This window comes from Melanerpes formicivorus, unplaced genomic scaffold (assembly GCF_026170545.1).
Source record: "Melanerpes formicivorus ecotype bairdi unplaced genomic scaffold, bMelFor1.0.p_v2 SCAF_251, whole genome shotgun sequence".
Classification (NCBI taxonomy): Eukaryota; Metazoa; Chordata; class Aves; order Piciformes; family Picidae; genus Melanerpes; species Melanerpes formicivorus.
Window position 1 is genome coordinate 104717 of NW_027142603.1, and position 15761 is coordinate 120477.

The 15761-nt window shown below is 52.1% G+C and overlaps 1 protein-coding gene across 7 annotated transcripts in view; it reads right to left on the minus strand.

The window, feature by feature from the left end:
- The window catches only part of TSPAN18 (tetraspanin 18), a 177315-nt gene that overhangs the window by 65862 nt on the left and 95692 nt on the right, over positions 1-15761 (minus strand). For 5 of the 7 annotated variants that reach the window (XM_068169956.1, XM_068169958.1, XM_068169957.1 and 2 more), the window contains one exon: positions 9868-9998. In XM_068169956.1, coding sequence (XP_068026057.1) covers positions 9868-9942 — 75 coding nt within the window. In that variant the 5' untranslated portion in view covers positions 9943-9998. Of the gene's footprint in view, positions 1-9867; positions 9999-15761 lie in introns of those variants that run through there. The other 2 variants (XM_068169962.1, XM_068169963.1) reach the window with 2 other exon arrangements.

The following is a 15761-nucleotide window of genomic DNA, read 5'->3' on the forward strand; positions in this document are numbered from 1 at the left end:
CCAGGTCCTTGCCAGTTCAGGCTGTGTCCTCCCCAGCCAACCACACCAAATTTACACCAGCTTGCTCCAGTCAGAAGTGTGACCTGAGACCTGGGCACTGAGGTTTCAATCCCAGTTTGCCCACTGATGCCCTAAAGGGAACTTCTTTTCTACACCACACCAGCTTTCCCCCACCCAATTCTTGCTTGTGAGTCTTTGTCACAGCCCTTTCCCTCCCCAGCAAGGCCCCTTCTGCAAAAAGCCCTTTGCAACATTGCTTCAGCAACAGCAAGAATCATGGAATCAGAGAATGGTTTGGCTTGGAAGGGGCCTTAGAGACCATCTGGTTTCAACCCCCCTGGCACAGGCAGAGATACCTCCTGCACGACCAGGCTGCTCAGTGAGATGCTGAGGAGTTGAGTGTGGCAGACTTGAGTCATAGAATCACAGGTGTTTAGGAAGAGCCTGGCTGAGGCACTGGGTGCCATGGTTTAGTTTAGTTGATCAGATGGTGCTGGGTGACAGGTTGGACTTGATGATCTCAAAGGTCTTTTCCAACCTTATTGATTCTATGATTATTTAGGACCTACAACTTTAAACACCCACTTGAGTGCTTTAGAGAAAACAGTCCAGATGACTCAGCCCATTGCAAGACCAAACTCCTCTGTCTGTGCACATCAAGCCCTCCTTCAGAAGCTACAACCAAAAAGAGCAGCACTGAAAGACACAGCAGAGCAGTTCCATGGAGAAGAAACCCAGAGGGATGCTGACTGATGATTCCCAGAGTGCCTCTCCCTGAGCATTAATGAAGTACATGCCTGGGACACCAGCCCTGAGCAATGGCTGAGGGAGCTGGGGCTGCTTAGTCTGGAGAAGAGGAGACTCAGGGGTGACCTCATTGCCCTCTACAACTCCCTGAAGGGGGGTTGTAGACAGGCAGAGGTTGGTCTCTTCTGCCAGGCACCCAGCACCAGAACAAGAGGACACAGTCTCAGGCTGCACCAGGGGAGGTTCAGGCTGGAGGTCAGGAGGAAGTTTTACACAGAGAGAGTGATTGCCCACTGGAATGGGCTGCCTGGGGAGGTGGTGGAGTCACCATCCCTGGAGGTGTTCAGGAGGAGACTTGACAGGGTGCTTGGTGCCATGGGTTAGTTGATCAGATGGTGTTGGATGATAGGTTGGACTCGATGATCTCGAAGGTCTCTTCCAACCTGGTCTATTCCATTCCATTCCATTCCATTCCATTCCATTCCATTCCATTCCATTCTATTCTATTCTATTCTATTCTATTCTATTCTATTCTATTCTATTCTATTCTATTCTATTCTATTCTATTCTATTGCATGAAACATCTGAGAAGCTTGCTGAGCCCCCTCCCTGCACCCACAACCTTTGCTGCCTGGTGAGTGCATGTAACACAGTGATACAAAGCCTGGGTGTCCCCTAAAATCAGCATTCCCCTTCCCACGTCTCCTCCCCTTCATATCCAGCTCATGCCCCAAAGCTGGGGCTCCAGCCCGTGCAACCATCCAATATTCCTCAGCAGCAGCATCACTTGGGATGGGGTGGAGAGAGCAGCTGGCTGGGGAAGGCATCTGAGGAAGGATGCAAGCACAGGAGGAGAAATAGAAACAACATCCTTGGGAGGTTTCAAACCAAGCCTGCTGCTGGGGCTGAGGGCAGTGATGGGAACCCTCAGGTGCAAGTCACCAGGACTCATCCAAGCCAGCTAACAAACATCTAATGATAACGATGAGCACCTTGCTTTACTCCTGGGCTTGCAGCCCAGAGTATTCAGTGACCCAGAGGTGGATGGGGAGACAGGAACAAGAAAAGCTACTGGCCACCTGCAACTATGGGTGACAAAAACAGCTCAGCAGAAGCAAGAGACCCTTCTGGTCACCTTCCTGCCAGATAAACACCAAACCCTTCCAGCAATGAAGCACAAGTTTTATGTCTCCTATAGAGACAGACTGAGAGAGTTGGAGCTGTTCAGTCTGGAGAGGAGAAGGCTCCCAGGAGACCTCCTTGTGGCCTTCCAGTATCTGAAGGGGGCTCCAAGAAAGCTGGGGAGGGACTGTGAGGGTGTCAGGGAGGGATAGGACTGGGGGGGATGGAGCAGAACTAGAAATGGGGAGATTGAGATTGGCTGTGAGGAAGAAGTTGTTGCCCATGAGGGTGGTGAGAGCCTGGCACAGGTTGCCCAGGGAGGTGGTGGAAGCCTCATCCCTGGAGGTTTCTAAGGCCAGGCTGGATGTGGCTGTGAGCAACCTGCTGTAACGTGAGGTGTCCCTAGCCATGGCAGGAGGCTTGGAACTGGATGATCCTTGGGGTCCCTTCCAGTCCTGACAATTCTGTGAGCAAAGACAAAGGCAAATGAATCTGGGTCAGCAGCATTAGAAGACCAGAGCAAGAAGATCAACAGATTGTGTTGTTTGGGTGACAAAACCAGGAAACACAAAGGGGAAGAACTGCTCTGGGCTGAACTGGAAGATGTTTCTTCTGAAGCCAAGCCACACATGGGTATTTTCTTCACATCAGCTCCCCAAAGTTTTGTCCAGTCTAGGGTGAAACTTTCTGGACATTTCCTAACTTCAGAACCAAACCAAACAACACAAACCCTTCCCCTAAACACCACAGCAACCAACCCAAACCATCTCCTCAGCAACAGTTTGGCTCACACTTGAATAGCAAAATGTGGATTTCATTTTAAAATCAACAGCTGCCTGAAGATGTTCAAGGTGAGGCTCAACAGGGCTCTGAGTAACCTGATCCAGTGGAGGATGTCCCTGTTGACTGCAGGGAGGTTGGACTGGATGACCTTTGGAGGTCCCTTCCAACCCAAACCACTCTATGATTCTATATTGCTGTAAACCCTAGCCCCAGACATCTGGATGCAGGTTTGCACTTAGACTGAGCTAGTCTGAAGTTTTGCAAATGAGTCTTTTCCAATGACATCTTAAAGAACCCAACCCATCTCATGACTCCTTTTCACAAGCCACCACCACTTACCCCTTTTCCTCAGACTTTTGAGTCTGGAGAGGAGAAGGCTGAGAGGGGATTTAATCAATATCTGAGGGCTGGGGGTCAGGGGACAGGCTCTGCTCAGCTGCACCCCGGGACAGGACAAGGGGCAATGGATAGAAACTGCAGCACAGGAGGTTCCAGCTCAGCATGAGGAGGAACTTCTTCCCTGTGAGGCTCCCAGAGCCCTGGAGCAGGCTGCCCAGAGAGGTTGTGGAGTCTCCTTCTCTGGAGCCTTCCCAGCCCTGTCTGGATGTGTTTCTGTGCTTGATTCCATGGTCCTGCTCTGGCAGGGGGTTGGACTCCCTGATCTCCTGAGGTCTCTTCCAACCCCTAACATCCTTTGTGGTCCTGTGGAACTCCAGCCTTTGCAGATCACGAGGGGAAATAAAAGATCAATTTATTCAGGTCTGTAAAGTGTTCTGTAAGGATGGAGAGTGTCACAGGCAGGTGTGCTGGGAGCCACCACAGATTTGCTTCAGGGGCACTTTGAGCAACAATTTTCCCTTCCCATTATGGAAGAGCAGTGCTGTCCATGTAGGCAAAGCCTATCCATTCCCATTGCTGAGGGCTGTGGGTCAGGAGTCAGGGGACAGGCTCTGCTCAGCTGCACCCTGGGATAGGACAAGGGGCAATGGATAGAAACTGCAGCACAGGAGGTTCCAGCTCAACATGAGGAGGAACTTCTGCCCTGTGAGGGTCCCAGAGCCCTGGAGCAGGCTGCCCAGAGAGGCTGTGGAGTCTCCTTCTCTGGAGCCTTCCCAGCCCTGTCTGGATGTGTTCCTGTGTGACCTGTGCTGGATTCCATGCTCCTGCTCTGGCAGGGGGTTGGAATCCCTGATCTCCAGAGGTCCCTTCCAACCCCTAACATCCTGTGAGATGAAGACTTGCTGTACACCCACAACTTTACTCACAGTGTGGCGACCCCAAGTCACCAGCAGAACCAGAGCTTTGCTGTCCTGATCTTTGGGTGTTTCAGATGACCATAAACTGCATTCCTGTCAGTCTTTATACTGAACAGTAGCTTCTGGCAGTAGGAGGTGAAATAGTAGACTGGCAGCTCCTGGTTCCAATCAGCTCAGTCAGTTTGGCCTTTAGTGCTGCTACCAGATAACACAAAACTAGGAGATGGAGAGGGAGGTGGAAAAGTCAAAGGCAGCTCTGGCAAGTGACTCAGCTTTCCAGCAACGTGATCCAACTTGGCTAAGAGGCCAGTAACTCGTGATAAAGTTACAGCTCCATTCTGAGAGCTGACACTGAAGCATGGGGAAAGAAATAAAAGGCCAAACTGATTCCGTCTTGTCAGCTGAATACTTGTGGGAGAGCTCAAATGGAGGGTAGTATTTTTAGCCTCCTTGCAACGCACTCTTGGATGTGCTTTGCAGCCAGAAAGGTTATAAAGGGACTGGGCTGAGAGGGCAGAGACAAAGTCTACCTCAGCATACAATGGGGGTGTCAGGAAGAGTGTGGCAGGCAGTCAGAGAGGTTCATCTCCCCAGCCACTCTGGTGAGGAGTAAAAGAATAGGATAGGATAGGATAGGATAGGATAGGATAGGATAGGATAGGATAGGATAGGATAGGATAGGATAGAGTAGAGTAGAGTAGAGTAGAGTAGAGTAGAATAGAATAGAATAGAATAGAATAGAATAGAATAGAATAGAATAGAATAGAATAGAATAGAATAGAATAGAATTAACCAGGTTGGAAAAGACCTTTGAGATCAAGGCCAACCTATCACCCAACACCATCTAATCAACTCAACCATGGCACCAAGTGCCTCAGCCAGACTCTTCCTAAACACCTCCAGGGATGGTCACTCCACCACCTCCCTGGGCAGCACATCCCAATGGCCAATCTCTCTTACTGGGAGGAACTTTCTCCTCCCCTCCAGCCTGAACATCCCCTGGCACAGCTTGAGACTGTGTCCTCTTGTTCTGGTTCTGGGTGCCTGGGAGAAGAGACCAACCCCCACCTGGCTACAACCTCCCTTCAGGGAATTGTACACAGCAAGAAGGTCTCCCCTGAGCCTCCTCTTCTCCAGGCTAAGCAACCCCAGCTCCCTCAGCCTCTCCTCACAGGGCTGTGCTCCAGACCCCTCCCCAGCTTTCTTGCCCTTCTCTTGACACCTTCCAGTGTCTCAATATCTTTCCTAAACTGAGGGGCCCAGAACTGGACACAGGACTCAAGGTGTGGCCTAACCAGTGCTGAGTACAAGGCAGAATGACACAACTGAAGGACAGGGGGCAGTTCTGGGCTCCCCACTTCAAGAGAGATGAAACTGCTGGAGAGAGCCCAGCAGAGGCTACAGAGATGCTGAGGGGCCTGGAGCAGCTCTGTGAGGAGGAAAGGTTGAGAGCCCGGGGGCTGCTGAGCCTGGAGGAGAGTAGCCCCAAAGGGGCATCTGGTCAGTGCTCAGCAAGAGGTAAAGGGATGGGGGGCAAGAGGCTGGGGCCAGGCTCTTGTCAGTGGTGCCCAGTGACAGCACAAGGGGCAGTGAGCACAAAGTAAACTCCAGGAGGTTCCATCAGAATATGAGCAGAAACCTCTTTGGTGTGAGGGTGCTGGAGCCCTGGGGCAGGCTGCCCAGAGAGGCTGTGGAGTCTCTTGTCTGGAGAGATTCCAACACCCCCTGGCCATCATGCCCCTGGGCAAGCTGCTGTGGGTGCCCTGCTTGGGCAGGGGGTTGGACAGAGGTCTCTTCCAACCCTCACCATGCTGCAATTCTGTAAGTGCTTTCCTCAGCTCCAGAAGCCCAGACGTGGCTGCTGGCCACCTTTGGAGCAAGTGTGAAACAGTGCTGGCCACGCATGCTCTGCCTGCCCCTGGATGCAGGCCCAGCCTGATGCTCAGCCTTCATTTTACCCAGAAATGTCCAAAGGACAGAGCAGAGCACAGGTGGCCAGGACAGTCATGAGGATGGCTACAGACTGTGACCAGAAGCTGAGGCCTGGAGTTTTGCAGAGCTAGAACCAATAGCTGCTGGCTGAGGAGTGTCCCATGTACCTGCCTGCTGCTAACTCAGGCATCCAGTGACAGCCATGTACCTGTCACAAGGGGTTAGCTGCTTCATTGGTGACTGGAGAAGTGAGCACATGGGGCACCACAACGTTCCACATCACTTGCTGTGAGTGATAGCTCCTCTTGATACTGCAAGGGACAGCAGCTGGGAGGCACCAAATCATTTCTGGTGGAGGAAAAGCCAGGTGAGGGCATTCCCCTGCCCTGCTGCTGCACACTCAAGCATGCCCAGCCCTAGAAAACATTCCAGGGCAGGCTAGACTGGGCTCTGAGCTACTTGATCTAGTGGAAGGTGTCCCTGCTGACTGCAGGAGGGTTGGACTGGGTGACCTTTAAAGGTCCCTTCCAACTCCAACCTATGATTCTATGAACTTGGTAAAGCCCAGGAGGCTTTCATGGTTGTATTTCATCATTTCTCATACAGGAAGGCTGCCTTGGAGACTCCTTTTGCAGAGAGATGACAGAATCACAGAATCAACCAGGTTGGAAGAGACCTCAGAGATCTTCAAGTTCAACTGATCACCCAAGCCCATCTAATCAACCAGACCATGGCACCAAGTGCCTCATTCATTCTCTTCCTAAACACTTCCAGGGACTTCAACCCCACCACCTCCCTGGGCAGCACATCCCCGGGGCCAATCTCTCTTGCTGGGAAGAACTTTCTCCTCACCTCCAGCCTAAACCTCCCCTGGCACAGCTTGAGACTGTGTCCTCTTGTTCTGGTGCTGCCTGCCTGGGAGAAGAGACCAGTCCCCACCTGGCTACAACCTCCTTTCAGGGAGTTGGAGAGAGCAAGGTCTCCCCTGAGACTCCTCTTCTCCAGGCTAAGCAATCCCAGCTCCCTCAGCCTCTCCTCACAGGGCTGTGCTCCAGACCCCTCCCCAGCTTTCTTGCCCTTCTCTGGACACCTTCCAGCAGCTCAACCTCTTTCCTAACCTGAGGAGCCCAGAACTGGACACAGGACTCAAGGTGTGGCCTAAGCAGTGCTGAGCACAGGGCAGGATGACCTCCCTGCTCCTGCTGGCCACACTGTTCCTGATGCAGGCCAGGATGCCCTTGGCCTTCTTGGCCACCTGGGCACACTGCTGGCTCATGTTCAGCCTGCTGTCAACCAGTCCCCCCAGGTCCCTTCCTTCCTGGCTTCTCCCCAGGCTGACCCCAGCCTGTGGCACTGCCTGGGGTTGTTGTGGCCAATGTGTAGAACCTGGCACTTAGATATGTTCAATCTCATGGCATATCATGCATATCATGGCAAGCTTGTGGTAAACCAACCCCCAGATTCCTTCCTGCTGTTTCTAATAGGGAACAGCTTTTTTGTCTGCTTTTAAGAAGGCTGCAGTGCTATCAGCTGCTGAGCAGATTTGTATAGGCAGAATCAACAGGGAGGCAGCAACCACAGGGAGCACCACTGAAGACTGTCCCAGTTACTGATAGCAGAGGACACAAGAGTGCCCAGCTCTTTCCCAAGTCTGAGGAGCAAACCAGGTGAAATGTCACAGAAAGAAGCTCCACTGTGTGCCAAGTGAAGGCAGACTAAGCAAGACCAGCTCTGATTTTCCAGCTCCACTTGATTTGATTTTGCATTCGTCTGCTTGTTTGACTGGAGCCTTGCAGTCAAGATCAGCAGCAGCTCAGAGCACTCACCTAAGACAAGGCTGATTTGTAGATGGAAAGGTGCAGTGGCACCTCCAGCAGCACCACACACAGCAAAAAGCCAGTTCACAGAACTACAGAATGCTAGGGGTGGGAAGAGACTCTGGAGAATGAGTCCAAACCCCCTGCCAAAGCAAGATCACCGAGAACAGGTCACTCAGGAGCACATCCAGATGGGTCTTAATAGTCTCCAGAGAAGGAGACTCCACAACCCCTCTGGGCAGCCTGCTCCAGGGCTCCAGCACCCTCACCTCACAGAAGTGTCTCCTCATGTTGAGGTGGAACTTCCTGGGTTCCAGCCTGTACCCTGCTGTTCCTTGTCCTGTCACTGGGCACCACCAAACAGAGCCTGGCCCCTTCACCCTGACCCCCAGCCCTCAGTTATTGATAGACATTGATCAGATCGCTCTCAGCCTTCTCTTCTCCAGACTAAACAGCCCCAGGGCTCTCAGACTCTCTCCATAGGGGAGATGCTCAAGTCCCCTAAGCATCCTTGTGGCTCTCTGTTGGACTCTCTCCAGCAGGTCTCTGTCTCTCTGGAACTGGGGAGCCCAGAACTGGACACAGGATTGCAGCTGTGGTCTCAGCAGGGCAGAGCAGAGGGGGAGCAGAACCTCCCTAAACCTGCTGGAGACACTTTTCTCGATGCACCCCAGGATCCCATTGCCCCTCTTGGCTACAAGGTCACAGTCTCACAGTATCACCAAGGTTGGAAAAGACCTCAAAGATCATCTAGTCCAACCTGTCACCACAGACCTCATGACTAGACCATGGCACCAAGTGCCACGTCCAAACCTCTCTTGAACACCTCCAGGGGTGGTCACTCCACCACCTCCCTGGGCAGAACATTCCAATGACTAATGACTCTCTCAGTGAAGAACTTTCTCCTCACCTTGAGCCTAAACTTCCCCTGGTGCACCTTGAGACTGTGTCCCCTTGTTCTGGTGCTGGTTGCTAGAGAGAAGAGACCAACCCCTTCCTGGCTGCAACCACCTTTCAGATAGTTGTAGAGAGCAATGAGGTCTCCCCTGAGCCTCCTCTTCTCCAGGCTAAACAATCCCAGCTCCCTCAGCCTCTCCTCATCTGTTCCTTACACTTCACACAGTTCCTACTGAATTACCCAAGAGAGAAGTAAAAAATGAGGCCAGAGAATGCTGCAGAACAGAGAAGCAAAGTGCCCAAGTCTAGCCCAGCACATATGACTTTGCATTTCCCCCTGCTTTCCAGTCATGCTATCTTTCCTCCTAGGCACCCAAATCCATCAGTCTGTGCCTTATCAGATCCTGAAGTAGGACAGCAGGAAAAAAAAGCTCCTGTGAGTCTGAGAACTCTGTAGCTCAGAGAGGTTGTTTATGGGGCTGTAATGAGCAGGGGCAGATAAGCCACACTCCTACATAAGCACTTTCAACTGATGTCTGGTTTAACACAGTGCAGCCCTAAGCCTTCCTAATACAGCCCAGGAAACAGAATCCCCCTCCCTTTGCCTACGACTAATTGCATCTGCAGTGGTCAGGGGTTGAAAGAGGAGTAAGTAAATTAATTCTATTAGGCTGTGCAAGACTATCCCAAGGGGACAAGGGGAAATCCCATCATTTAAACCAGGGCTGGTAGATGCTGCTGGGAACATAGGAGCAGGGGATTAAGGGTTTGGAGCCAAGGGCCTCATCTCTTCTAGATCTGGTTTCCAGGAGTCACAGCGAGGAGAGCTGCAAGGCTCTTCTGCTTGTTTTCTTCCCTTCTGGGTGACCTGAAACATCTTGCCCAGCTGGAAACCAAAGGATTATCTCCACCTCTTACTTAACCCCTTACCCCCAGCATAAGGCTCCTTTATTGCTTTGCTTAAAAGGCTTTTCTGTTTTAAATGAAGGTGAAGCTGAAGATGAAATTCTCCTGGGACAAGAGGGCCAAGCAGTGCTTTATTAATCCCCCTTTTTTCCCCAGCACACTCCTCCCACACTTTTAGCCTATATTTATCTCAACCATAGGAGCAATCTTGCTCCTCCCAAAGCACATTTGGGCTGAAACAACATTTCCCATGCTGTAAATGCAAAGGAGGGTTTCAGCTCTACAGAGGTGGCAGGTGCCAGCAAAGACCCCACTCCACCATGAGCCAACTGAGAGCAAGAATTCCTCTGCTCAGCCCACTGCAGCACTCCCAGACCTCGGCAGCAGCCAAGTGATGCCTGCCTTACCTGTGTCTTGTTTTGAGGGGATAGGGCTCCAGAGAAGTTCTTGTTCTTCTCAAGAAGTTGGGTTGTACCAGACATGCATCAGCCAGGAGCTCTGCTTCAGGTTCCTACTGCTGGGCTCCAGGGTGGTCAACCTGTTGGAAACAGAAGGGGAAAATACATAAGACACATTCCTCCATAGTGGGCCTGAGGAGAAGACTATGACCTGGAAGTGTTGAAGGCCAGGCTGGATGGGGCTTTGAGTAACCTCATCCAGTTGATCCAGATGAGCAGGAGTTGATCTGTTAGAGGGCAGGAGAGATCTGCAGAGGGACCTTGCCAGGCTGGACAGATGGGCAGAGGCCAAGGGCAGGAGATTGAACACATCCAAGTGCCAGGTGCTGCACATTGGCCACAACAACCCCAGGCAGTGCTACAGGCTGGGGTCAGAGTGGCTGAGAGCAGCCAGGCAGAGAGGGACCTGGGGGGACTGATTGACAGCAGGCTGAACACGAGCCAGCAGTGTGCCCAGGTGGCCAAGAAGGCCAATGGCATCCTGGCCTGCATCAGGAACAGTGTGGCCAGCAGGAGCAGGGAGGTCATTCTGCCCCTGGACACTGCACTGGTTAGGCCACACCTTGAGTCCTGTGTCCAGTTCTGGGCTCCTCAGGTTAGGAAAGATGTTGAGCTGCTGGAAGGTGTCCAGAGAAGGGCAAGAAAGCTGGGGAGGGGTCTGGAGCACAGCCCTGTGAGGAGAGGCTGAGGGAGCTGGGCTTGCTTAGCCTGGAGAAGAGGAGGCTCAGGGGAGACCTCATTGCTCTCTCCAACTCCATGAAGGGAGCTTGTAGCCAGGTGTGGGTTGGTCTCTTCTCCAGGCACCCAGCACCAGAACAAGTGGACACAGTCTCAAGCTGTGCCAGGGGAGGTTTAGGCTGGAGGTGAGGAGAAAGTTCTTCCCAGCAAGAGAGATTGGCCATTGGGATGTGCTGCCCAGGGAGGGGATTGGATGTGGCACTTGGAGCCACGGTTTAGTTGTCAGGAGGTGTTGGGTGACAGGTTGGGCTTGATGATCTCTGAGGTCTTTTCCAACCCTATTGATTCTGTGATTCTCTGTCCCTGCTCATTGCAGGGAGGTTAGAACTAGATGATGTTTAAGGTCCCTTCCAACTCAAACCATGCTATGGATTCTATGACCTTGAGTTACTCCTTCCCTCTCAGGAAGATCAAGTCTTTCTTGCACACCTGAAGAGGAAGAGAGGAAGCATCTGGCAGGGACCCTGGTGACCTTGGGAAGGCCTGAACTGAAGGCAAAATTTTGCTCCTTACTTTCCAGTCCATTTAGCCTGTCCAGGGAAGGGCTTTGACCACAAGGCAGGAGGAGGACAGGAGTATTCCCAGCAGAATAAAGAAAGAGCAGCAGAGTTGTTGCACACCTCTCCCTCCCTGTGCAGCTGGGCAGAGTCACCAAGGAGACAGGAGAGGACAGGAACAACAAGAAGAGATGCTGTGGCTCCCTCAAAGCCAAGTCCCAGAGCAGAAGATGGAGCAGTGCATGAAAAACTAAAGGCAGTTAAAGACACACAGATGTCCCTTCTAAAGACACACACATGTCCCTTCCCGTGCTCTGTGCAAAAAGTACACACAGTGACTTGCTGGAGAGATGTTGGAGCACAGCTGGGTGCTGAATGGAGGGAGCAAGAAAAGACTGAGGATGAAAAACTGGGCAAGGTGATGGAGATGAGAGGCAGGTAAGATGAGGCATGTAGGTGCCAACAGGGCTGGGTGGAGGAGGATCCAGTGGGGGATGCTCAGGTGGTGAAAACAATAAATGAGTGAAGGGAGGTGAAGTGGAGCCTGGAAGAAAGCAGGAAAAGCCAGTGGGAAAGGAGGGGGGATCATGCCAGATGTTGTCTGTTCTCTCCTTGCAGAAGCCAGCCAGACCCAGGGCAGAGAGGTGGAGTTGACACCTAAGAGCACAATCACTCTGTAACAGCTTCACTCTGGAGAACAGCGCCGAGCCTGGATCTCATTCCCCCTGACAGCTCCTATCCAGATATGAAGCTGGCGCCACACAAATCCATTTCACAGTGTTAGTTCCCCTCTCCCCTGCCCATCTTGCTGCCCTGACCAGCCCCTCCAGCATGCCACCTGTCCACATGCAGCACCAGGGAACTCCAGAGTCCCCCTCTGCATCACAGCACTTAGGAACTCCTCCAGGATGAGGACGAAAAGCTGGGAGAGAAGGTCCTTTCCAGCATGGTGGAAGCTGGAAGAGACCTTTGGAGATCATGAGATCTGTGGTGACAGGTTGGACTTGATAATCTTTGAAGTCTCTTCGAACCTTGGTGATTCTGTGATCATCTAGTCCAACCCATCTGTTGAAGCAGGGCACCCACAGCAGTTTGCCCAGGATCACAATGGCCAGGTGGGGTTGGAGTCTCTCTGGAAGACACTCCACAACCTCTCTGGGCAGCCTGCTCCAGGCCTCCAGCACCCTCACACCAAAGAAGCTCCTCCTCATGTTCAGATGGAACCTCCTGGGTTCCAGCTTGTGCCTGCTGCCCCTTGTCCTCTCACTGTGCACCACTGACAAGAGCCTGGCCCCATCCCCTTGCCCTCTGTCACCTTTAGCTCTTGCTGAGCATTGCTCAGATCCCCTCTGGAGCTGCTCTTCTCCAGGCTCAACAGCCCCAGGGCTCTCCTCACAGAGATGCTCCAGTCCAACTCCTTACACAGCAACTCCACCAATCAGCCCTGTAAGACACCCAGAAGGGTCTGCAGCCAAACACCTCAAGCTCCCCTCCTCTGTGACACTCTTAGAAGAAGGCATCCCTATGGAGCTGAACAGTTTGCTGAGCCAGTAGGTGACAAAGCCACTACAAGCCAGCTGGGAAGTGCTGAGGTCACAGCAGAGCACCTGAGCAGGAATTCCTGCCACGTGTCAGGTGTCAGCCTTCTGTCAGCAGCTGCCCTCCAGAGAGGTGGCACTGCCAACACCCACACATTGCCCACATCCTGCTTGCTGGGATAGGGAAGGGGAAGTCTTTGAGAGGTACCAACCGGAAAATGCCTAAGCCACATAGTCCTGCACAGGACAAAGTGTCTGCTGCCTAACAGGAACCTTCTGAGCCTGGTTCTAGACCTTTCAGATTGGCTGGGAGGACTGAAAGGGGATTTAATCAATGTCTATCAATATCTGAGGGCTGGGAGTCAAGGGGGGGGGGGACGGACGGGGACAGGCTCTGCTCACTTGCACCCTGGGACAGGACAAGGGGCAATGGTTATAAACTCCAGCACAGGAGGTTCCAGCTCAGCATGAGGAGGAACTTCTCACTGTGAGGGTCACAGAGGCCTGGAGCAGGCTGCCCAGAGAGGTTGTGGAGTCTCCTTCTCTGGAGCCTTCTCAGCCCCATCTGGATGTGTTCCTGTGCTTGAGTCCATGGTCCTGCTCTGGCAGGGGGTTGGACTCCCTGATCTCCTGAGGTCTCTTCCAACCCCTAACATCCTTTGTGGTCCTGTGGAACTCCAGCCTTTGCAGATCACGAGGGGAAATAAAAGATCAATTTATTCAGGTCTGTAAAGTGTTCTGTAAGGATGGAGAGTGTCACAGGCAGGTGTGCTGGGAGCCACCACAGATTTGCTTCAGGGGCACTTTGAGCAACAATTTTCCCTTCCCATTATGGAAGAGCAGTGCTCTCCATGTAGGCAAAGCCTATCCATTCCCATTACTATTCCAGCTGAGGTATGGCTGTGATCAGAGGCAGAAAGCACTAATGCATTCAGGGGCACTAACACTCTCTTTTGTCTTCTGCATGGCCTTGCTCAGCTGAGAGATTGCAATCATCTCTAGCCCAGGAACATGGAGAAACAGAAGGTATCTAAGGTCGTGTAACTCCTCCTGGCCAGTGAGGATCATGCTTCTCCCTTCACCTCCTCTTTGTCTCCATCTAATCCAATTGAGAGTGTTTCTAGCAGTGGAAATCATAGAATCACAGAATGCTAGGGGTTGGAAGGGACCTCTGGAGATCAAGTCCAACCCCACAGCCAAAGCAGAATCACCTGTGGCAGGCCACATAGGAATGCACCTAAGTGGGCTTTGAAAGTCTCCAGAGACAGAGACTCCACAGCCTCTCTGGGCAGCCTGCTCCAGGGCCCCAGCACTCTCACACCAAAGAAGTTCCTCTCCTGTTGAGGTGGAACCTCCTGTGTTCCAGCTTGTACTCATTCTTCCTTGACCTCTCACTGTGCACCACTGAAGGGAGCCTGGCACCTTCATCTTGACACCCACCCCTCAGATATTTATAGACATTAATAAGATCCCCTCTCAGCCTTCTCTCTTCTCAGCAGACCTCAGCAGAGCCTGACAGAGCCTTCAAAACCTGCTGCCTGCACAAACAGTTTGATTTGGGGATTTTAATGTGATTTCTTTGTACCTGGCTGCAGCAAAAGCAGCAGCATGAGGGAAAGGTGAATACGGACAACAAAACCCAGGCACCTCCTCTGAGGCTGGTGCAGAGGGACAGCAGCACCTTGGCATCCTAAATCCCTTTAATGACTTTTTCAGACAGGAGGAGAGCCAGTGGATTATGGACATCTGGGCTTAAAAATGTAAGAGGAAAACAAAAACAAACAGAAGCTTAATGTGGAATTTCTCCTGCCCTTGGTCTCCACTGCTGGCTGCTCACAGAGACCAGATCCTGCTCCGCTCCTGCCCAGCAGCTCTGGGTGCCACTTCCACAGAGCTGCACTAAGATACAACCTTAGGGCTTTGGGCTCTGTGGCTGCTGGGTTTGGGTTGATTTAAGGGGTACAGACGATTTAAGGGGTACAGACATTGTAACAGGCTGCCCAGGGAGGTGGTGGAGTCACTGTCCTTGGAGGTGTTTGGGAAATGTGTGGCCATGGCACTTAGGGACATGGCTTCATGGCCATGGTAGTGTTGGTTTGACAGTTGGACTCCATGATCTTAGAGGTCTCTTCCAACCAAAATGATCCTATGATAATGTACAGGAGGTAGCTCTGCTAGAATTAGGCTTTTCCCCCTAGAATAGAATAGAATAGAATAGAATAGAATAGAATAGAATAGAATAGAATAGAATAGAATAGAATAGAATTAACCAGGTTGGAAAAGACCTTTGAGATCTTCAAGTCCAAACTAGCACCCCACACCATCTAATCAACTCAACCATGGCACCAAGCACCCCATCCAGGCTCTTCCTAAACACCTCCAGGGATGGTGACTCCACCACCTCCCTGGGCAGCACATCCCAATGGCCAATCTCTCTTGCTGGGAAGAACTTCTTCCTAACATTCAGCCTCAACCTCCCCTGGCACACTTTAAACCCAGCTCTTATCACAGCTTCCTCCCCACTCTGGTGTAGGTTTGCTTGGAGGCCTCAGGGGTGGGATACTTTGCACACAACTGTGTGGTTCTTTTCTTCCTCCTTGGCTGCTCCTACAATCACACACATGCTTGTACAAAGCCACTTAATCAAGCATGAGGAACAGGGGTTTGCACTGGGATGCTGCCACAGGGAGAGCAGGAAGAGCACAAAGCCTTCTCACTGAACGTTTTCCGCACCACAAGTAACACCCAAGCAGCTGCAAACTGAGCCAGTTCCTCCTTATCTTTCACTCTACCCACAACACAAACCTCTGGCCATTAAATACAGCCCAAAGAGGCTGCTGCTAGCTTGACAGATGCTGAGATGAGCAGCACCAGGAGGGACCACCTCAGCCTGAAACAGTGCATGGGAAAGAGGCATCTGCTTGTTGTTTGATAGCCGTGTTTATTTGCACAGACAGCTTGCTGCGAGGGTGGGGAGGGGAGGGGAGGGGAGGGGAGGGGGGTGCAGGCTGGCATTTCTCACTCAGCAGGCATTCAGAGTGCACTTTGTTATCCTTTGGTCATGCCACAG